Raw genomic sequence first — 24,329 nt, 5'->3', positions numbered from 1 at the left:
TACTTTTACAATCAAATATAGTCTCCAGATACATTTCAGTTGCAATACTTTGCCACGTCACGATCCTTTTGACAACAGTACTCCAGTGACTGTGGACATGTTTTTTTTTTTTGTGTGTGTGTGTTGATGTGTTCCATTGGGTGCTCAACAACATACTTTAGTTTTTCTTGCCGGCCGAAAAGGTTAGTTTTTATCTCATTGGGCAGGAGCACTAACATTTTAGGAGTCTCCCACATGCCGTTTTGCAAACTTAAATTGAGCTGCCTTCATATTTTTAGCTGAAAGTAACTGGTTTATTCTGGCTACGCTCCCATGTATTCCAGCTGTACGTAGTGCATGGCTTATTGTGGTTTTTGGAATAGATACTTCAGCATCTACTGTGGATTTCTGCAGCTCCTCCTGTGCCATCTTTTGATCTCTGCACTACCTCTCTGATTTTTTTTTTTTTTTTGTGGACATCCATCTGTTGGCAGGTTTGGTCTGGTGCCATATTTCCATTTCATTATGATGCAAAGATTTTTTTCAACCACATTGGACTTCTCAACAACAATATCCCAGACTGATTTAAAGAGTTCCTCGGTCATTATGTGTGTTTGGTTAAAGGTACTATACAGGATTTTTAGTGCTCATTTAAAATACTATTCTACTCCATGGATGCCGTGATGAGTTAACAGAGCTCTGACATTTTAACTGAAACAGCCCCAGATCTTATCTGTTGGAATGGAAAGATAAGACACAAGACGGATATATACATTCAACATACGGTACATAAGGACTGTATTTGTTTATTATAACAATAAATCAACAAGATGGCATTAACATTATTAACATTCTGTTAAAGCGATCCATGGATAGAGGGACTTGTAGTTCTTAACAGAAAAATGTTAGTACAAGTTATAGAAATTTTATATTAAAACCCCTCTTAATGTTTTCGTTTTAATAAAATTTGTAAAATTTTCAATCAAAAAATAAACTAGTAGCCCGCCATTGTTGATGTCAATAATTACACAATGCTCATGGGTGCTGAAGCCTATAAAATCAGTCGCACCCAAGCGCCAGCAGAGGGCGGCAAAACTCCGTAAAACATAAAGGGGAAAGGATATCATCATCGCACACACCATATAATTGTTTGCATTAGTCTAACACATACATATGGTACAGGTTCTCGTAGGCACCGTCTAACTGTTTGCAATACTCTAACACACGTAATATAATTAATCAGGAAATAAAATCATTTTCATATTTACGGTAAGACTACACTACTAATATAAAATAAATAGAACACCATAGTTTAATGAGAAGAAATAGAAGAGATACACAATGCCGTCTTATCACAAGATTGACGCACCAACTCTGGCAATCAGCTCTCCCAGCAAACTCCAAGGACAAAGCGTTTTGTCCTAAAACAAGTACAACCAGCCCGGACAGCAAAGTTGATAGCGGGCGTCCCAATCCGCGCACGAACCTAAGCCGCCCAAAACCGGCCACAGAGAGGATGACCCAAAAGCAACGCCCAGAAACGCCTTCGACAAGGCCCGCCTTAGCAAAGACTTTAAAAAGACTGGACACTGAGATAACACAGATTTTTTCTGCTCGGAAACATGTAGCCTTGTTTTGGATCCAGAATTGTCCCTCCGCCGTCTGTTTTTGCCTTGTTTTTACCATTGCCGACGAATAAATTGTCAACCTGTTTTCGGTGAGTGTTCTTCAAGCTTTTGAAACATGGAGTCAGTACAAAGAGTTAAAATAAGAGGACGCACGAGATTCGGCCTTCCCGGCGGGCACACGCGGGGCGGCGTCAGCCGAGCGGCACTTGTTTTGGTTGGTGCTGTCCCCGGGTGCGTCTGGGCCGGGGGGGGGCGAATTTCAACAAACACAACAAGTGAGCGTTTCACTGTACTGTCATTTAAATCTGTCTGAGCGGGCCATCTGCGTTAATTGCGTCAAATATTTTAACGTGATTAATTTAAAAAATTAATTAACGCCCGTTAACACGATAATTTTGACAGCCCTAAATAGAACAGAATTTTCTGTGGGCCTTGCAAAATGAGTTAAAATCCAGTAAAACGGCCGGGAGCGAAGGGCCTTGCTCCGGTGAAAATGGCTGGGAGTGAATGAGTTAAAGGTGCATCTTTCTTGCATGAAGAAATACATATGTATGAAAAACAAACTTCTTGTGATGGTTATGGTTATTTATGTGCAACTAATAAGCCTGAGAGGCATCTACACTGGTAACGAAGCATGTGAAATAGGTTTAATCAGCGATGATGTATTCATTACAATGTTACCGGGAACATGCGTGCATCAACACCACAACTAATTATCTTATCTACGCTACCATGTTGACCATGTGTTACGTCCTTGAAACCAGATATTCAAAACAACTCTTAGTATGATGCAATACAGTATAGTACAAACACCAGCGCATAGATAAATACTTTTCTGACAGTGTTAATCAAACTGAGCATCAGAACCCTGCCAAAGAACAAAGGGTTGTCAGAACCCATGATCAATCGCCTCCTCTATTAAAAAAAGGTGACCTCTATCGTCACAAAGACAAGACACCATCGTCTCCTTGTCATTTGCTCACTGGGTGCAAACCATCTGTCAGCGCCCTAACAGATGAATGGAGCCAGGAGGAGGCTAAACGTACGTCTGTGCCTCGACAATGTATTCAATATGGCACACCGGTGGTTCCATTTTTTTCTGTTTTGGGGGGCAGCAAACAGGAGGTTTTGACAGGCGAGATGAAGCTGCTGGTAATCATCATCATGGCCGAGCCCTCGGGTGCATTTGTGTTTCCCCTCGCAATTATGTTGTGATCGGAAACAAGCACATTTCACACAATTACAGTCATGCGCTGAGGGAGAAGAAGAACAATGCAGCGCAGCACATGATCGCAATCCCCATCCAATCTAGTTTTCTAACAAAAACAATATACAATTTAGAAATGGCGTGAATATTTGGAGACGTGGGCGTGAATTATCGAGGCTTCGGCGTGCAAGCAGGTGCCGTGTGGTGCCTGCGAGGAGGGGCGTGTGTCACCCATTGAGGATTCATTGACGCTCGCACAAGTGGGGCAGTGGTACAAAGCGCCATTATCCTGCTATCCATCCATTTTCCAGCCAATTCCAGCTGATTAGGAATAAAGGTGAACTACACACTCACGATAACGATGATCTGATGATATAGCGATACACGTTTTTCGATGCATTGGTCAGGAAATCATTCTAGGATATTCTACAAAAAAACTAATAGACAGAAAAACAAGCTTCTGCTGTGAATTGGATTGAGTTTATCACTCGTAGACGTCCAATCCATTAGAAGTGGGAGGGCCATCCCTCCCACTTCAAACGGATTGGACGTCTATGGCCGTCAGTGGCAGCCAATGCCAAGCAATGAGTAATTTTGGGCCATTTAAGATCATTTACCTGTTGATTTTCAGTTACTTCCTGTTGATTTGGGGGTATTTTATGGGTCACTTGCTGTTTATTTTGCGTTACAGAACAGGAAGAGACCTGGGAATCACCCAAATGAATAGGCAGTGACTCAAACTCAACAGGAAATGACCTGTAAATGCCTTAAAATGAAAAGCCAGTGGCCTGTAAATGCCCGGAAAATCGGACCGAATGACTGTGAGTGCGCTGGTTTTGAATGAACGAACTTTCCCAGTCTAAATGGATTGCGCATCGAGCACCGTCAATGGCAGCCTTTTTAAAAAATTTTATTTGTTAAAAAAATTTTTAACACCTTTTTAAAACAATATCTCGATTCTTGACAGGAGCATATCGATAACCTTTTGGGATACAAAGTATCACGATATATCACCATTTCGATATTTTGTCACACCCCTACTACACACTGCACTGGACGGATGGTTGGAAAGGCAGAGGCTAGTGAAATCACTATACAAACGAACGAAACATCCTGAAATGGAGTTCCTACCTAGATAAGAGTGACTATAACCTGGATAAGCACCTAGTCAATTGCAGACCAACCAAATTTCATCAGATCAAGCCAAGATACATGAAGATTAGAGAGCTAAATTTTTGCACTACCAATGGCCGAAGCAACCTCTGACAATCACCGGCAGTGGATGAGCTGAAGACTATTCAAATCACTACACCTTAGACAAATTGTCAGTCAACTACAGAACTACAGGGATCAGATATAGCACTGTCTATGGTAGCTGACTTGGCAACTGTTCTGTGGATAAATCCCTAATTGATCGCACGATAATTTGGCTGATCAAAAATCAGCAATTGTACCACCACCACCACTAAGCCTTTCTCCAGTGCGATAATCAGATTGATCCAAGTATACTAATCTTTGCCTGAACTAGGCCCTGCTGCACTCACCTAACATCTGGCTGAAGAGCAGCTGCTCCAAGTCACCCAGTACCGTCACTACAAGCTCAGGGTCCACCTTCAGGAAGGGTTTATCCCCACCTTCTTCCCCCTGACCCTTAGAGCCAGAGTCCCCTCCAGCTCCTGGCTTCTTGGCAGTAGTCTTGGCCTTGCTGGAAAGGATCTCATCATCTGACCTTCCATCCTCCGGGGCCTTGCTCAGGGGCTTCACTTCTGCGTACGGAGCACGAGGGATACGGCTTTGCTTGCTGGGAGCTGAGGGAGCTGCCAAAGGGGCGAAGGGCTTGGGTTTTCCTTGGAAGAGAGAGTGCTCTGACTTGGAGAGGTTACGGGAAAGTGGGGCACCGCCGCCTGGCACCCTGCCCACCGGCTTGCCCGTCTTCCTCGGACCGCCCACCCCGGGCTTGGCCATGTCATCGCACCATTTGGGCTCGTACAGGTGCAACTTCTTCTCGGCATCTGTGAGAACGGCCAGGTTGGTCATGGACCTCTGCTTGCGAAGGCTGGACGCCACCGGCAACCTGCCCTCAGAGCTCCCTGCCCGGTAAACCTTGAGTTCACCGCGTTGGGTACTCTGAGGCACCCCAGATTTGGCCCTCTTGGCTCCGTAGCCGAGTCCTTTGCCATCTGCTTGGGTGTAAGCTTTGGAGCTATCCATCTTTAAATCTCCTTCCCTGCCTTTCACACTATTCCCAAGCATGCCTCCTGCATGGGAGCAGATTGCTGAGCATCAGCGGGCAAGGGAGAAAAGGCAGGTTCCACGCTGCGACCTTCTTCAGGGCACAAAGAAATCCTGCGTGAAAAAAAAAAAGCTTCCTCTTGCAGCAATTCTGCAACCTCCTCCTTCCTTCCTTTGCTCCCTCTCGCTTTCCTCCCGCTGCAGCTGTTGCAGTGCTGCCCGGGCGCTCCCTTTCCAAGCCTCCTGCTTTTGCTCCCCCTTTTTTTCCCCACCCTCTACCACACGCCTCCTTCGTAACGCGTCTCTCCTGCCACAAGAGCGAACAGCAGCAGAATGACAGTGGCGGCAGACGCAGAGACGCTCCCCTCCTCCTCTTTTTCTTCCTCCTCCTTCTCTTACCTCCCACTCCCCTCCCTTCGCCTCTTCATCGCTTTTCCCTGCATTTGCACATTCTCGCCTTTCTCGGTGCGAAAGGCGAAAAAATTGCAGCAGTCCACTGTAACAGACCACCTTCTTCTACCGGTTTCTACAAAGCCTTTGTTCTCTTGCTCTCCCTCCACCTCATTCACCTCTTGTTTGTTGGTTGTGCTCATCATTTATGAGCTGACCCTGTTGCCTATTGATTTGACAAGTCAAGTAGGGGTGGTGCAGTTGGATGATTTTTTTTTTTTTTTTTTTAATGAATCCTAATACAGAAACTAAGGATGTCCCGATCCAGGTTTTTGCACTTCCGATCCGATACCGATATTGTTTTGCACTTCCGATCCGATACAGATACTGGCCGATCTGAGCATAAAATTATTTAGCCTACTTACTTGGTTGTCAGACTCATGTTGAAAAGGGTTTTAGTTAGGGTTGTTCCGATCATGTATTTTTGCTCCCGATCCGATCCCGATCGTTTTAGTTTGAGTATCTGCCGATCCCGATATTTCCCGATCCGATTGCTTTTTTTTTTTGCTCCCGATTCAATTCCCGATAATTTTTCCCGATCCGATACATTTTGGCAATGCATTAAGAAAAAATGAATAAAACTCAGACGAATATATACATTCAACATACAGTACATAAGTACTGTATTTGTTTATTATGACAATAAATCCTCAGGATGGCATTTACATTATTAACATTCTTTCTGTGAGAGGGATCCACATATAGAAAGACTTGTAATTCTTAATGGATAAATGTGACTTTGTAATTGTGACTAAATATTGCCATCTAGTGTATTTGTTGAGCTTTCAGTAAATGATACTGTAGCCATTTAACTGTTCTGCCCAAATGCATGATGGGAAGTGCAACCATGACTGTGTGTAGTGGTACCAATTGATATACAGTATCTTCTCTGCGTTGGGAAATAACATAGGGTGTTAAGAAAAAGATCAATTACTACCTTTCTTCCCCACATTGCTTCCCACGATATTTCTAATTGTAGGGAGAGGGATTGTAAGGCTTTAGCCAATTAAAAAAAGGCTCCAAAGGCTGCCAAAATTCACTGTTCTCATTTTACGCTGCCTTTTAGCTCTATTAATAGGTAAAACTGCGCCATTACAGATTGAACGCGACAATGCGTGAGTGGGTCGTGCGTTAATTGCGTTAAATATTTTAACGTGATACTTTTTTTTTTTAATTAATTACCGCCGTTAACGGGATAAATTTGATAACCCTACCTTAAGCCTAAACTAAAGACTCAGGATGAGTGTAACATATTATGTCTGTAACGTTAAATACAATTAGAAAACCATTTAATTAAAAAATATATATACTGTATATTATAAAAAGGCATGGCCGATATTTTTTTGCCGATTCCGATACTTTGAAAATGACATGATCGGACCCGATCGATCGGCATCGATCAGGACATCTCTAGTTTTAGTACTCTTGATAACAACTAGCCAGCTGAATTAGGTCAGTTTGAATAATGCAAAATGGTTGGTAACAAGAAACTGACCTGTTTATTAAGTGATAAACACCAAATGTTATAAATAACAAACATAAATGGCATATTAAGTCAGTAAAACGTGCAAATAATATTGTAAACTGTCTTAAAAAGGCAAAACACACAGACAACCTCTGTGGAAAATAAACTATTAACTCAGCATCAATTATCTGCTCCTGAACAACTACCAAGGCTTTAAAAAAAAATCAGTGCAAATAATACTATTTTAAACCAAAATTGGCTTCTACTCCCCAATCTTCTACACACTTTGTTGCTCCATCTCCATCTATTCTACACACTTCCTTCAGCTGTTTGCCCTGGATGCAGTCCCAGCATGATGGGGAGATTTTTTTTTTTTGACAAAGACGAGCATTTCAAGATGCTCAGGTGAATGCTGACAATTTTACCGATAAACTTTAAATTTACATTGCAGTCATAATGTAGGAGATGCCACGGAGGTAAATTGGGAGACGGTAATGCTAGTGTGCTGAAGGTGTGCTGTAAAATGCGGACCGGATATAAGGGAAACCAAAGAAAAAACTGGAATGGATTATATGAATCAGTGCGCTGGCAAACTTGGGCCGGACATTCAAAAAAACTGGATCGAGATTCTGGATCGGAATTTTTCCGTGTCAACCGATCCGATACCGATGCGTAATTTTTGGGGGGTATATCGGCGGTCGATCCGATCCAAATATCGGATCGGGACAGCCCTACAAACCCAACAGTGAATTGTATGTGTGTACTGTTTTCTTTCCATATTAAATCCTACAATTGAGACAGAATTCTATTCCAGTAGTAAAGATGGAACAGTAATAGTTTTATGACCTTATTACAGTGATTCTGCTCAATGTGGTTTTTCTGCTATTTGCATTTTTCCACTTGCAAAAACGTCATTGTATACAACAGCATATTCATAACTGCCCGTTTTTCAAATACTCAACTGAATGTCTTTTGCTTCTTATATTTTTCTTCCTTTTTTTGTTTTGTTTTTAACCATCTTACTGAATTTAAGCAACATTAGGTAACTTTTCAACACTTATAAAATGTTTTCATAACATTTGTGATAATAGTTTTTTTTTTTTTTTTTTTTAATAGGGACAGTGCACATTGATGAACATCTAAAAGATGTAAACTGCTGGCCAAAAGTATTGGCACCCCAGCATTTCTGTTAGATAATTCTCAAAGTCTCATAGAAAATGATTCCAATGACAAATGCTTTGGTGGTAATCTCTTCATTTATATTGCTTGCAATGAAAAACACACAAAGAAAAAGAAAAAAGGGGGGCGGGGGGGATCATTATCATTTTACACAAAACTCAAAAAATGGGCTGGACAAAAGTATTGGCACCTTTTGAAAAATCATGTGATGCTTCTCTAATTTGTGTAATTAACAGCACCTGTTACTTACCTGTGGCACATAACAGGTGGTGGCAATAACTAAATCACACTTGCAGCCAGTTAAAATGGATTAAAGTTGACTCAACCTCTGCCCTGTGTCCTTGTGTGTACCGCATTGAGCATGGAGAAAAGAAAGAAGAGCAAAGAACTGTGAGGGGACTTGAGAAGCAAAATTGTGAAGAAGCATGGGCTATCTCAAGGCTAAAAATCCGTCTCCAAAGAATGAATGAATGTTCCTGTGTCTACCGTGCGCAGTGTCATCAATAAGTGCAAATCCAATGGCACTGTGGCTAACCTCCCTATATGTGGATGGAAAAGTTCAAGTTGCCCTTCAGTCTGAGGGTACAACAATGTCAACCCGTACTATCCGTTGGCGTCTGAATGAAAAGGGACTCTATGGTAGAATACCCAGGAAGACCCCACTTCTGACTCAGAGACTTAAAAAAGCCAGGCTGAAGTTTGCCAAAACTTAACTGAGAAAGCCAAAATCGTTTTGCAAGAATGTTCCCCGGTCAGATGAGACAAAAGTAGAGCTTTTTGGTGAAAGGCATCATCATAGAGTTTACAGGGGAAAAAATAGGCCTTCAAAGAAAAGAACACCGTCCCCACAGTCAAACATGGCAGAGGTTCCCTTATGTTTTGGGGTTGCTTTGCTGCCTCTGGCACTGGACTGCTTGACCATGTGCATGGCATTATGAAGTCTGAAGACTACCAACACATTTTGCAGCATAATGTAGGGCCCAGTGTGAGAAAGCTGGGTCTCCTCAGAGGTCATGATAAGTTTAGGGTGGTTACGGGTTACTTCTTGTACATTTTGAGGCATTCCACCATCACTACCTATACGTTTTTGGATAACTTCATGATGATTGGGTGGCATTTAAGGGTCACTTCCTTTAGATTTGGGGGCTTTTTCAAGTCCCTTCCTGTTGATGTGGTGTTATTTTTTTTCTCCAATGGAATTTAATTGGGCTATTGGAAATAAATGGGGGATGTACTGGTAAAAAAAAAAATCAATACAGTATACAACTTATGTGCACTTTGATTTGTATTTTTGTGAATTGGATAAAAAATGCACAATGAGATACATTTTGAAATTTGAAAGTGTATGCTTTTGCCATTAGAAAAGAATAGCATCGAATGATCGCTGCCAACCCTTCTTGTCAAAATGAATTGGGCATCTAGCAACATCAATGACACTAAAAGATCAACAATCAAGTCTAAAATGATTTAAAAGTCTACTGTTGTAAGCATACCACATGCCAAATCATGAAAAGTAGTCATTTACCTCCATTGTCGTCATTCCCTTCTAAAAACTGATGCGTTCAATGTCATTGTAATAATTGGACTTTCCTACATACGGTGGGGCAAATAAGTATTTAGTCAACCACCAATTGTGTAAGTTCTCCTACTTGAAAAGATCAAAGAGACCTGTAATTGTCAACATGGGTAAACCTCAACCATGAGAGACAGAATGTGGAATAACAAAACAGAAAATCACATTGTTTGATTTTTAAAGAATTTATTTCCAAATTAGAGTGGAAAATAAGTATTTGGTCAGCTACAAACAAGCAAGATTTCTGGCTGTCAAAGAGGTCTAGCTTCTTCTAACGAGGGCTAACGAGGCTCCACTCCTTACCTGTATTAAAGGCACCCTTTTTAACTCATTATCGGTATAAAAGACACCTGTCCACAATCTCAATCAGTCACACTCCAAACTCCACTATGGCCAAGACCACAGAGCTGTCGAAGGACACCAGAGACAAAATTGTAGACCTGCACCAGGCGGGGTAGACTGAATCTGCAATAGGCAAAACGCTTGGTGTAAAGAAATCAACTGTGGGAGCAATTATTAGAAAATGGAAGACATACAAGACCACTGATAATCTTCCTCGATCTGGGGCTCCATGCAAGATCTCACCCCGTGGCATCAAAATGATAACAAAAACGGTGAGCAAAAATCCCAGAACCACACGGGGTAACCTAGTCAATGACCAACAGAGAGCTGGGACGACAGTAACAAAGGCTACTATTAGTAATACAATGCACCGCCAGGGACTCAAATCCTGCACTGCCAGACGTGTCCCCCTGCTGAAGAAAGTACACGTCCAGGCCCATCTGCGGTTCGTGAGAGAGCATTTGGATGATCCAGAAGAGGAATGGGAGAATGTGTTATGGTCAGATGAAACCAAAATAGAACTTGTTGGTAGAAACACAGTTTCTCGTGTTTGGAGGAGAAAGAATATTTTTAATTGCATCCGAACAACACCATACCCACTGTGAAGCATGGGGGTGGAAACATCCTGCTTTGGGGCTGTTTTTCTGCAAAGGGACCAGGACGACTGATCTGTGTAAAGGAAAGAATGAATGGGGTCATGTGTCGAGAGATTTTGAGTGAAAATCTCCTTCCATCAGCAAGGGCATTGAAGATGAGACGTGGCTGGGTCTTTCAGCGTGACAATGATCCCAAACACAATGCCAGGGCAATAAAGGAGTGGCTTCGCAAGAAGCTGATGGGGGCAAATATTACATTATGCCTTTGTGATGTATGATTGCCTCTATGACCTAGATTGTCCGCCACTTCGACACCATAGTATTGTTTTTCACCTTGGGTTCCATAGTTAGGAGGGAATCTCACGAGATAACTTGTTTTGCACCATAGTATTGTTTCTTGCATGCCTGGGTTCCATAGTTAGGAGTGAATCTCACGAGATAACTTGTTTTGCACTCATAATATTTACCGTGGGAACACAATATCTGCTACCGGACGGCACAACCTGGGAACCACGCAAAGAAAAGCCCCTTTTTTGAGGGGCTGACCCAAAAGTAGCTTTAATGTTTGTCATTGAATGGGGCCGCGCCGCCTGGGAGCGGAAGTTGGCCGTCTCCGCCCCCCGTGTGGCGCGTTCCTACAAAAACCGGGCATTTCCGGGCGACCAGTGAAGTCCGCCAGTGGGTCACGTACGGATCGTCTGGCTTTGTTCCTTCGCCGCCTTACTGGAGCATTGGTTCCCGGCTCATTTGTCACGGTAAGCGATTTTCATTGCTAAGGAACACCTGGTTGTGCTGTAACGGTAGCGCGGGGATTCTGGGATTGACAAACTCAATCTAGCGACATCGTTACCCTTGTATGCTTGTTTTTGATGCTTGTTGCTTGCTCTTGTGGGATTGTAATCAATAAATCTCATTTATTCTGCATTTTCTAATCAATAAACATCGTCGATTGAGCAAAAGTGTGCTGGTTGCTGACTCACCGCGACCCGGAAATTTCGGAAAACAGAAGCATTTCAAGGTCCTGGAGTGGCCTAGCCAGTCTCAAGATCTAAACCCCATAGAAAATCCGTGGAGAGAGTTGAAAGTCCGTGTTGCCCTACGACTGCCCCAAAACATCACTGCTCTAGAGGAGATCTGCATGGAGGAATGGGCCGAAATACCAGCAACAGTGTGTGAAAAGCTTGTGAAGAGTTACAGAAAACGTTTGGCCTCAGTCATTGCCAACAAAGGGGAACATAACAAAGTATTGAGATGAACTTTTGGTATTGACCAAATACTTATTTTCCACCATAATTTGCAAATAAATTCTTTAAAAATCAAACAATGTGATTTTCTGTTTTTTTTTCCACATTCTGTCTCTCATGGTTGAGGTTTACCCATGTTGACAATTACAGGCCTCTCTAATATTTTCAAGTGGGAGAACTTGCGCAATTAGTGGTTGACTAAATACTTATTTGCCCCACCGTATGTAGGAAAGTCCAATTATTACAATGACATTGAACGCATCAGTTTATATTTGCCCCACTGTATGTGTTTGCTTTCACTAGCCAGCTGTGACAACATAAAACCAACAAATTCTTGTTAAATATACAAGCACTAGCATTACTAGCTTGCTGGAAATTTCACTTCATTTGCTTTTAAAATGTCTTTGTAAGGACTGCAAACACTATCCAACCATACTGACACAAATTTCCAAAACTTGGCAAAGTGTAAGTGTGCAGCCACTCTTGTAATCAAACACGCCAAGGCAAGCTGCAACAACTGTTGAACCGTCAGTTGATGAAACAACTGGAGCAACTGGATCCATCCTTGATCCAGTTCCAGATCCCTAGTCTGAGCTTCCCTATGATATGAATTACATTGAGTTACAACCCAAGACAACACAAACAGTAAACATGCGAACGTCGACACCTTATAAAGTACGCTGAAATTTGTACTCAAGAGTTGTTAGTTGATATTCCCTGGTTTTCACTCCCCATAAAAGATTTTTGGGGAGAAGTCCTCCTTAGGGGCCTCGGCAAGTGACATTTGCCAATGTAAGCAAGTTAACACGCCCAAAACCACACATATAAAACTAAGAAACATGCAATTACCCAAACACACAAGCACACGCAACCAGTCTCTTTACTGACACATGAGCTTAATCCTCCATTAAAATATTCCACATTTAAGATATAATAACATTCCACATGACACAAAGGAGGACTCACAAGAAGTGCACCATGTGAAACCCCTCATTTCTTATGGTATCAGCATAGTCCAAAACAAACTGTACTCATTGCCCTTTGAAAAATTGTAAAGTAACATGTTAATTTCTAACACCAAATGGTACACAAACAGTTGTATAACATATTATTTCTTAAACAGGACATGCTGAAAAATATCAATTTCCAACATACCATAAATATTGTAGGAATTAGTACTTGAGTGTAAGGTTTACGAGTCGCTATTTCTTAATAACATATTGGAATATTTTCCTAACATTGGCTATGAAAACGTATTAAGTTCACATTAAGAAAAAAAACTAACCAGCAACCCTATAATTTCGCAGCTTTCTGACTTTTCCCTGGTCATACTTTACATCAGGGGTGCCAGACTCATCTCGCTTATGGGCCTCATTGTAGGGTTCAGGTTTTTAGGGTTTCCTTTGTAGGGCCATTACACAATGTCTGCCAACTCAGTAACTAATCAATTATAAGATGCAACAAAAACTATTTTGATAATATAACATACACCTAAACACCAGTTAAATCTCAGGATTTAAACAGGCAGCCCTCATACAGTGGGGCAAATAAGTATTTAGTCAACCACTAATTGTGCAAATTCTCCCACTTGAAAATATTACAGAGGCCTGTAATTGTCAACATTGGTAAACCTCAACCATGAGAGAGAGAATGTGGGGGGGGGAAAAAACAGAAAATCACATTGTTTGATTTTTAAAGACATTATTTGCAAATCATGGTGGAAAATAAGTATTTGGTCAATACCAAAAGTTCATCTCAATACTTTGTTATATACCCTTTGTTGGCAATAACGGAGGCCAAACATTTTCTGTAACTCTTCACAAGCTTTTCACACAATGTTGCTGGTATTTTGGCACATTCCTCCATGCAGATCTCCTCTAGAGCAGTGATGTTTTGGGGCTGTCGTTGGGCAACACGGACTATCTAGTCCCTCCACAGATTTTCTATGGGGTTTGGATCTGGAGACTGGCTAGGCCACTCCAGGACATTGAAATGCTTCTTACGAAGCCACTCCTTTGTTGCCCTGGCAGTGTGTTTGGGATCATTGTCATGCTGAAAGACCCAGCCACGTCACATCTTCAATGCCATTGCTGATGGAAGGAGATTTTCACTCAAAATCTCTCGATACATGGCCCCATTCATGCTTTCCTTTACACAGATCAGTCGTCCTGGTCCCTTTGCAGAAAAACAGCCCCAAAGCATGATGTTTCCACCCCCATGCTTCACAGTGGGTATGGTGTTCTTCGGATGCAATTCAGTATTCTTTCTCCCCCAAACTCGAGAACCTGTGTTTCTACCAAAAAGTTCTATTTTGGTTTCATCTGACTATAACACATTCTTCCAGTCCTCTTCTGGATCATCCAAATGCTCTCTAGCGAACCGCAGACGGGCCTGGACGTGTACTTTCTTCAGCAGGGGGACACGTCTGGCAGTGCAGGATTTGAGTCCCCGGGGGCGCATTGTGTCACTGATAATAGCCTTTGTTACTGTGGTCCCAGCTCTCTGTAGGTCATTCACTACGTCCTCCCGTGTGGCTCTGGGATTTTTGCTCACCGTTCTTGTTGTCATTTTGACGCCACGGAGTGAGATCTTGCATGAAGCCCCAGATCGAGGGAGATTATCAGTGGTCTTGTATGTCTTCTATTTTCTAATAATTACTCCCACAGTTGATTTCTTTACACCAAGCGTTTTACCAATTGCAGATTTCAGTCTTCCCAGCCTGGTGCAGGTCTACAATTTTGTCTCTGGTGTCCTTCGACAGCTCTTTGGTCTTGGCCATAGTGGAGTTTGGAGTGCGACTGACTGAGATTGTGGACAGGTGTCTTTTATACCGATAATGAGTTAAAACAGGTGCTATTAATTAGAGGCGTGCGAAATTTCCGATTCTTAGATTATTCGCGATTCGGCCGTGGAAGAGAACGATTCACAAATATCCAAATTCCGATTATTGAATTATACCAGGTAAAGCGGAAGTAAAACACAGTCACTGCGGTCTTTGGGACGCAATGAGGAACGGACCGAGAGTAAATATCATGTTCAACTGATGGCGATAGATAAAAAAAACAATTATACCTGACTCGGGCCGACAGCGGCTACAAACAACGCCCAGTTGCTAGTTGCTACAAACATACGGCTACAGTAGATACAGAAATGTCATTTTACTGAACACAGCACAAGCATAGCACATTGGTAGTTCAAAACATTACCATAAACTGACAATATTTACGGTAATAATATGATTTGACAACTTGTCCAACTTACCAGAATCTAGGAAAAAACAAAACAGATGTGACTTTTCTTTTAAAGGCTGCTGTATAACTTGCTCGTTTCATCATAATGAATAAATGTTTCTTCCATGTATTGATATGGTAAAATGAAAGTGAGAAAGTAAGTCGGAAATCCGTGAGTGCTCATCGCTGTCACCATGATTTTACAAGTTGGGAAAAAAGTGCGCGTTATATTCGGGAAATTACGGTAAATTTGACACGAAAACAGCATTTGTTCATAGATAAGCCGCACCGGACTATAGAGCCTACCCACGTACCACGTGCTCGCTGTATGGTTCCGCCCACTTGTCCGTCAAAACATAGTGTTAACCTGTTACGGCTACGTACATTTCTCCTATTTACGGCGTGTTTTTCTGCTCCTTAACATTAATAATCAAAATGGTGAAGGCGTGTGTGGCTGTTGGTTGCACTAACAGAGAAGATGGAAGGAGAGACTTGAAGTTTTACCGTATTCCGAGGGATCCAAAGAGGAGAGCGAAATGGACGGCTGCAATTCGACGTGAAAACTGGACACCAAAAAATCACCACAGACTATGTAGTAGTCATTTTATATCCGGTAAGATGCATTTAATATATATTTAGAGGGTTTTGGCCTGACAACCACAATTAAGATCATTGCTAGGCTAATCGCCGACAACATACGACGTAGTACGACATAGTTTCAAATTCAAGATGTTTGTGACTTCCCTTTCTTCCACCATCGTTATTTTTTGAATAATATTTAGCTGGTACCAAGTGAAAGAAACTGGCCTCGTCTACGGGGCTGACAAATAACCACAATTAAGATCATTGCGAGGCTAATCGCCGACAACATACTACGTAGTACGACATAGTTTCAAATTCAAGATGTTTGTGACTTCCCTTTCTTCCACCATCGTTATTTTTTGAATAATATTTAGCTGGTACCAAGTGAAAGAAACTGGCCTCGTCTACGGGGCTGACAAATAACCACAATTAAGATCATTGCTAGGCTAATCGCCGACAACATACACGTATGTATGTAGTGAGAGTGCTATCGCTAAACCATACAAACATTAAAAGCCTTAACTCCATTGACAAATGACATGAAATACATTAGACTTGACTGTGGATGTTAGCAAGAACAAAAGATTTTCCATCCATCCATCCATTATCTTCCGCTTATTCCGGGGTCGGGTCGCGGGGGCAGCTGCTTCAGCAGGGAAGCCCAAACTTCCCTCTCCCCAGCCACTTCAGCCAGCTCCTCCGGCGGGATTCCAAGACGTTCCCAGGCCAGCCGAGCGACATAGTCTCTCCAGCGTGTCCTGGGTCGACCCCGGGGCCTCCCGCCGGTGGGACATGCCCGGAACACCTCTCCAGGGAGGCGTCCAGGAGGCATCCGAACCAGATGCCCGAGCCACCTCAACTGGCTCCTCTAAACGCGGAGGAGTAGCGGCTCGACACCAAGCCCCTCCCGGATGACCGAGCTTCTCACCCGATCTCTAAGGGAGAGCCCGGACACCCTGCGGAGGAAACTCATTTCGGCCGCTTGTATCCGGGATCTTGTTCTTTCGGTCACGACCCACAGCTCGTGACCATAGGTGAGGGTAGGAACGTAGATCGACCGGTAAATCGAGAGCTTCGCCTTTTGGCTCAGCTCCTTCTTCACCACAACGGACCGGTGCAGACAAAAGATTTTGAATTGAAAATTTCGTAACTCACCTTTCCAAGCACAAGATAGATTCCTGCCGAATTTTCGTGGATGAGGACCTGCTTCACCCAACCAGCAATGAAGTATTTATATGCTTCCAAGCTCTTGAAGTTTTTCGTATTTTCGTGAGAATAGGCTTTAGTGTGGACAAGATAATTGTAAATATCTGCGTAGCAGATGTCAGGCAGACAGGGCGAAGACAGTGGGTCGAAAAACATCGATTTGGGCATCAAATATGGATCTGGCGACTGTATAGAACGAAGCTTTTCTTCATAACGCCTTTTATGCAACAGATCCAGTGAGTTTGCGGCATCAGAAAGCACCGGGTCTTCCATGAAATGCATTTTAAATTCCGCCATCAATTGAAAACAATGCTAATACAGAGTCAAAATGACGGACAAGTGGGCGGAACCATACAGCGAGCACGTGGTACGTGGGTAGGCTCTATACACCGCAGGTGTTCTCACTGTATTATGGGATATTTACACCAAAGATATTCACCGGTAACACTTTATTTGACAGCGGCGTCATAAGACCATCATTATTATGGAATGACACTGTCATGAGCATTAGCGAATGTTTATGATAGATGTCACTTAGGCTAGGTTCATACTACAGGTCTTAATGCACAAATCCATTTTTTTGCCATACCTGTTGTTTTGGCGTGCCCGTTCAGACCGCCTTTGTCAATTGAGACCGTTCAAGTATCACGCATGCGCACTAATTCGCAGTCCGAGATGCGCTCAGCAAAGAGACCCGCATGTGCAGAAGCATCAAAACAACACACGTCACGACAAAATGAACCGAACCGTGACCTCAAAACTGAGGTACGTACCAAACCGAGATTTTTGTGCACCATTACACCCCTACAAGTAACTAATTACTCTTACATTCAGGTAACTGAGTTACTAACGCAATTACTTTTTGGGAAAAGTAATTTGTAACTATAATTAATTACTTTTTTAAAGTAAGATTAACAACACTGTTTACAGGTCACTTGCTGCTCATTTTAGGGCATTTACATTTCCTGTTGAGTTTGAATCACTGCCTATTCATTTGGGTGATTCCCAGGTCACTTCCTGTTCTGTGACTCAAAATAAATAGAAAGTGACCCATAAAATACCCCAAAATCAACAGAAAGTAACTAAAAATCAACAGGTAAATGACCTTAAATGGCCCAAAATTACCTCATTGCCTGGCATTGGCAGCCACTGACGGCCATAGACGTTTAATCTGTTTGAAGTGGGAGGGCTGGCAGCGAATGAACGAATGTTCATTCGCTGCCACCCTCTCAGTTCAAATGGATTGGACGTCTACTAGTGATAAACTCATTCCAAATAACAGCAGAAGCTTGTTTTTCTTTTTATTAGTTGTTTGTAGAGTATCGTAGAATGATTTCCTGACCAATGTATCGATAATCGTTGTATCGCCATATCGTCAGATCATCGTATCGTGAGGTCCCAAGAGGTTTCCACTCCTAATACATGTACTTATAATTGCTATACCAGCTTTCCAGAACATCATATAACAAGACTTTAGCTAACACAGTCAATGTAGTTTTGTAGTAGTAGTTCAATGGAGTTTTGTCCATTATGTCAAGTTACTTCATGTGCAAACTCAGTTTTGAATACACTACAAAGTCAAGACTGTCTGTCACAACAGGCTCCCAAAGCAGTGCTTTTCTTTAAATAGGGCAACCAAGGGCGGGACACGGACTCTTGCATTTTGTTCTGGCAATTAGTTTCTGAGAAAATGTTGAAGTCCTTCCAACTTATGGCAGACTTGAAGCCCCCAGCAGACACCCACGATCGACTCTGTAGTGCGTTTACTTTGAGGGAGAAACTCCGCGGACATAAATAATCCCTGGGTGACTAATTCCCGCCACGCTAATTTTCCGCAACCCAGCTATGTTGTTTGTTTGGATATAGTGAGAGATGAGTTCGCACTGTCACGAGGAAGGAAGTAATGCTTCACTAAATTTGTACCAAAAGATGTCAACAACAATTGTTTGAAACGTTAAAAATATTAGAATTGTTGCCATAAATTAATGCCAGTCTGTGAAAATAAAATGGTTTAGCTGTGGATTTGAAGGAAAACTATTCAGAGGTCCTAAATTTCTTGTCAAAAAATGGAAATGACAGCACTATTTGACATGTGGGAAACAAATTTGGCACTCAAATCTCGGTCACACAGCGACAACAGAATGGAAAGCCTACGGATAGCATCACTAGCGTGCACACGTAGACACCAGGTGGTGCTCAAGCACTGGCCCTTGAGTGTTGACTGCGCAAGTGCCCTTATCAAGGTTATTAAGTCATGATCATTATTAAGCCGGAACGATATATAGTTTAAACATCGCCATCGTGGTGTGCACGTGCGCGATAGTCCCATCGCAAGCACGTGCGAGTTTTTTTTTTTAATCCATATACGCCTTGCTTTATACTCTGCGCACAGCCTCACACCCTCCCTCTCCCAGCCCTTTGTTCCTCTCAGTCACTGCGGCACTTGCTTATTCAAGCTAACGATGGCTTTGATCTGGCCAAAGAAGCAGACTTCACACGGGCATCTGTCAATCATCGTTTAACTTGTTAAACAGTTTCTGCAAGGAAGCCGCGCTGGAATGAATGTGTGTGTGTGGAGACGTTGGAGACATACAAATGCCAGAAGTGATCATGAGGAGTTTGAAATTTCTACATGTCACTCCAACTGTCACAGCTAAGGTAGATAAACAGAAGCATGTAATAAAGCCAAGCATTTATCTACTACAGTACTTTATTCTTGTTCAAAAATGATTTGGTTGGACAGGTATGTTTAAAACTGATCATAATTATGACATTTAAAGTGCTTAAAAACCATTTATTTATATACATTTTTTAAATCACTTTGGGGGGAAAAGTGAGAAAAAAAACATGTCTTATATTTATCTCTTTCCAACGCTAAATCTGAATAAATACATTGAGCACAAAACACACACACACACAAAAAAAAAAAAAAAAAAAAAAAAAAAAAGGGTGCGCTACTTCGCGGTTTTTCACTTATCGCGGCAGGTTCTGGTCCCCATTAACCACGAAAAACGAGGGATCACTGTACACTGTGGTGATGGTGAGTCATCCAAAGTCTTTCCAAACAGCTATTCAAATCATCAAGTGAAAATTTATTTTTTTTTAAAAATATATAATTTTTTTTAATATCGCAATATATCGCAAACCCCTAAAAAATCGCAACAATACTTTTTTCCAATATTGTTCAGGCCTAATCGTTATTATGTTAGTAATGCATGTGCCCCCCTAAGCAATGCAGCCATAATCACTGTGACAGCACCCTCTGTCCTCTAAACGTAGAAACACGATGCAGCACAGTACAATAGTGTCCATCCACTCAGTCTCCTTCCGCCCGACTGCAGCCCCTACACAGAGGTAACAAATAATGTGTATGTGCCCTCTTAAACCTCAGTTGCTTAACTATTTGTCTTGTGAAGTAGCCTTTGTATCTGTGGCACTCTCTAAATTACTGTGGTATGGAAAAAGTATCTGAACCTTTTGAAATTTCAAAATCACACAGATGAAAAAAACTGTTTGCTTTTACTAATACCCCCCCAAACATTTAAAGATTTTCATATTTAAATGAGGATAGTATGCAAACAATGACAGAAGGGGGAAAACATCACATCACATTTAATATTTTGTGCCCCCCCCAACCCCACCCCCTTTGGCAGCATTAACTTCAACCAGACACTTTCTACAAAACTGCTGTCGTTCAGTCAGATTCCTGGCTTTAGGTCATGTCACAGCATGTCAATGTGGTTCAAGTCTGGACTTTGCCTTGGCCACTCCAGAACGTCTATTTTGTTCTTCTGAAACCATTCTGAAGTTGATTTACTGTAATTTTCGAACTATAAGCCGCTACTTTTTTCCCCTCATTTTGAATCATGCGCCTTATAGTCCGGTGCGGCTTATTTGTTGATTTAATTGGGTTCATAATAAAAACTTTATTTGACAGTGGTGTAATAAGACCGTCATAATAACGACATGACACCATTATGGGCATTACTGAATGTTTATGACAGATGTCATTAAGTGTCATCCGGCAAATTATGTCACTAACTCTGTTATGTCGAGCTTGGATCTTTTAAATCGATTCAAAGTGAAATCATTTGTCGGAAAACACTAAACGACATCTGTTATAAGCATTCCTAAATGCTCATGACATTGTCATGTCATAATTATGATTGTCTTATGACAGTCTTATGGCGCCACTGTCAAATAATGTGTTACCAAATACCACAACTAGCAATTAATGAAACAACTGGAAGAGTAACTGAAGAAATAATTAGCACAGAACATTTTGATCAATATTTACATCTGCGGCGCTGCAACACATGCTAGGAGGCATGTTGGACGACAACAGTGTTGACAGCAGGTGGCAGCAGAGGTTGACTGTCTACCACAAGGGAGCAGTGATCGCCAAATTAAGCTTCTTGAAGCAATGACGCTTTGCAGCCAATTGGTTCAAAGCGTCATGATCAAATAAAATGTTGCCGGTTAATATATTTTGGCATAAATATTCCATAATACAATGACGACAGCTACGGTTTATAGTCCAGCGCGGCTTATCTATGAACAAATGTCATTTTCGTGTCAGATTTAGTGGGCTGCGGCTTATAGTATAGTTTATAGCCTTATAGTCCGAAATTATGGTACTTCTGTGTTTTGGATCATTGTCTTGTTGCAGCATCCATCCTCTTTTTAGCTTCAACTGTCTGACAGACGGCCTCAGGTTTTCCTGCAAAATATCCTGATAAACTTTTGAATTCATTCTTCCATTAATGATTGCAAGTTGTCCAGGCCCCGAGGAAGCAAAACAGTCCCAAATCATGATGCTCCTTCCAGCATGCTTCACGGTGGGGATGAGGTATTGATGTTGGTGAGCTGTTCCATTTTTCCTCCACACATGACGTTGTATGTTACTCCCAAACAATTCACTAAAGTGTTTGGTAAAAATTGGTTTCAATTGTTCTCCTTAGGTACAGGGTTCACGTACTTATTTTCCACCCTTCTGTCATTGTATGCTATCCTCATTAAAATATAAAAACCTGTCAACCTTTGGGTGGTTTTAGTTAAAGCAGACACTGTATTTTCATCTGTGGGCATTCAACAGCCGAATGCCCAGTCCCATCTGTTAAACAAGCTAGGCTAGCCGCTCGCCATAACTTAGTAGCTGTAACGTAGCGACCATCGGTTAAAAAATATCGGGTTTTTAAAATGTATTTATTTATTTTTAGTTATCAACATATTGGCCGCCATTGACAGTGATCGACATACAATCCAATTTGACTGCGGGGCTGGCTGTCAGCCCTCCCAGTCAAAATGGATTGGACCCTCGCAATCAAGTTGGATTGGATGTCTATTGCCATCAATGGCAGCCAATGTGTTACTACCTAAAAATAAATAAATACATTTTAAAAACCCGATATTTTTAACCCGATTCCGATCCTCTGAAAATTACGAGATCGGGTCCGATTTCCGATCACATGATCGAATCGGGGACATCCCTATTTTCGACTTTACAGGGCCCTTGCTTTGTCCACCATTCAGTCCCTAGCACCATAGTTTCTGCTCAGCTAAACCTCAACGAGTAATGGTGAGTACGGCATCTTAGATTTTTATTTTGATGAATTTTAGTTTGTTTTTGTTAAACGAGGTATTTTAACCAGGGGTGAAAGTGGCTAGAATTTCTTGCACAAACTACCCGGAATTTTTTTCTTTCATTATTTTTTTTTGGGGTGGGGGGGGGCAAACTTCTTCAACAACTGAAACGCAAGAAAAATGTTTTAGCACAGTTATTTCTATAACGCATACAAAAATGGATTTTTATTCAAAATATTATAATAATGTATACATTGTATAATAATGTATTTTTTTCAATGATTTGCAAAATAAAAGTTAACAAAAACAACAACCCCAACCTCCATCTCCTAATTTTTATTTTCCCTCATTTCCTCACATACTAAATGCCAAATCTCAATTTTAACTACTTAAGAACATACAGTGCCCTCCATAATTATTGGCACCCCTGAAAAAGATGTGTTTTTTACCTTCTAATATTTTTTTTTTCAATTCAAATAATATGGGACCTTAATGGAAAAAAAGAGGAAAAATCCAACCTTCAATACAAGTGCATTCATTCAGTGGGGAAAAAATCCCACATAAAGAAAAAATTATTTGACATCAAATAATGTGTGTCACAATTATTAGCACCCCTGGTGTTAATACTTTGTACAACCCCCCTTTTGCCAACAAAACAAGGTCTGGGGACTGAAATGGCCATGGGAGGAGCTTGATTTTGTGTCTGGTGAACCATTTCTGTGTAGATTTGGCCATATGTTTAGGGTCACTGTCTTGCTGAAAGACCCAGTGACGACCCATCTTCAGCTTTCGGGCAGAGGGCAACAGATTTTGATTTAAAATGTAGTGGCATTTCAAAGCATTCATGTTACCATGCACCCTAACAAGGTTCCCAGGGTCTTTGGACGCGAAACAGCCCCACAGCATCACTGACCCACTCCCATACTGCACAGTGGGTATGAGGTGCTTTTCAGCATGCGCATCTTTCGTGGCACGCCAGACCCACTTAGAGTGTTTGTTGCCAAAATTGACTTTTTTTTTTAAATCATAGGGAAATGAATAAGTAGCCTAACATAAATGAACAAATATAAGTCCAGAGTTCACATTGACAGCTATGTGTTAGGTCCTCTTCCCCTTCCTTCTGAGACCTGCCCACGTCCGGCAGGTGTGCATGTTTTTATTGATTCCAGGTTGGACGACAGACAGGTGGAGCGGCCACAGGTGCTGGCAATGCCAATCAACCATCCATAAAAGCCAGTGGACGCCGCCACCTCGTCGCCCGATCAACTCGTCTGCTTCACACGTCAGTTGTATCTCGCTCAATTTATGATATCTTTCATCACCGGCTAACGACTACATTGCTCTCGTCCCAGGTCCTGCTCTCTGCGCGCCCCTCGTCGGATTCCACGCCTGCCTCCCTTCCGAGCCTCCTCGTACTACGCCAGATCAACAACCCCGAGCCGAGCAATCTACATCAACCACCTTCTAGTGATCACCAATAAAATACTACTCGCCACAATCCCCGTGTGTCTGCATTTGGATCCCTTCTCGTCGCACATCCCTAACACTATGATGTTCTAAAACTCTCCATCAGAGCAAATAAAACTAAATATGATAAATAAGCCTCCTCAACTCTTTTGTTGCTCTTAAAGATTTGATCCATTTTATGTTGCATTGCCCTTTTTTTGTCACATCAATTCAACAACCTTTTTTTTTTTTTGTTTGCGGTTTCAGAAACAACTTTTTTTTTTGCTGTTCCAGAAAACATGCACATTTGAACCCATCAGAGCTATCTCTGCTGATCACATGTCAGTATGTCAGCCAATTGAACAGATAAATAAGTCCAGACGTTTT

General features: G+C 41.8%; 1 protein-coding gene across 4 annotated transcripts in view; it reads right to left on the bottom strand.

The window, feature by feature from the left end:
* nav1b (neuron navigator 1b) overlaps positions 1 to 24,329 on the bottom strand; it is a 202,816-nt gene that overhangs the window by 138,247 nt on the left and 40,240 nt on the right. For 3 of the 4 annotated variants that reach the window (XM_057845417.1, XM_057845418.1, XM_057845419.1), the window contains exon 1: positions 4,359 to 5,326. The exons of the other annotated variant lie outside the window; for it this stretch is intronic. In XM_057845417.1, the coding sequence (XP_057701400.1) occupies positions 4,359 to 5,067 (709 nt within the window). In that variant the 5' untranslated portion in view covers positions 5,068 to 5,326. Of the gene's footprint in view, positions 1 to 4,358; positions 5,327 to 24,329 lie in introns of those variants that run through there. 4 annotated transcript variants of the gene reach the window in all.

Source organism: Corythoichthys intestinalis, chromosome 9, assembly GCF_030265065.1.
Source record: "Corythoichthys intestinalis isolate RoL2023-P3 chromosome 9, ASM3026506v1, whole genome shotgun sequence".
NCBI classification, from domain to species: domain Eukaryota; kingdom Metazoa; phylum Chordata; class Actinopteri; order Syngnathiformes; family Syngnathidae; genus Corythoichthys; species Corythoichthys intestinalis.
The sequence above is the reverse complement of the archived record's forward strand: the minus strand, read 5'-3'. Positions and strand labels throughout refer to the sequence as shown.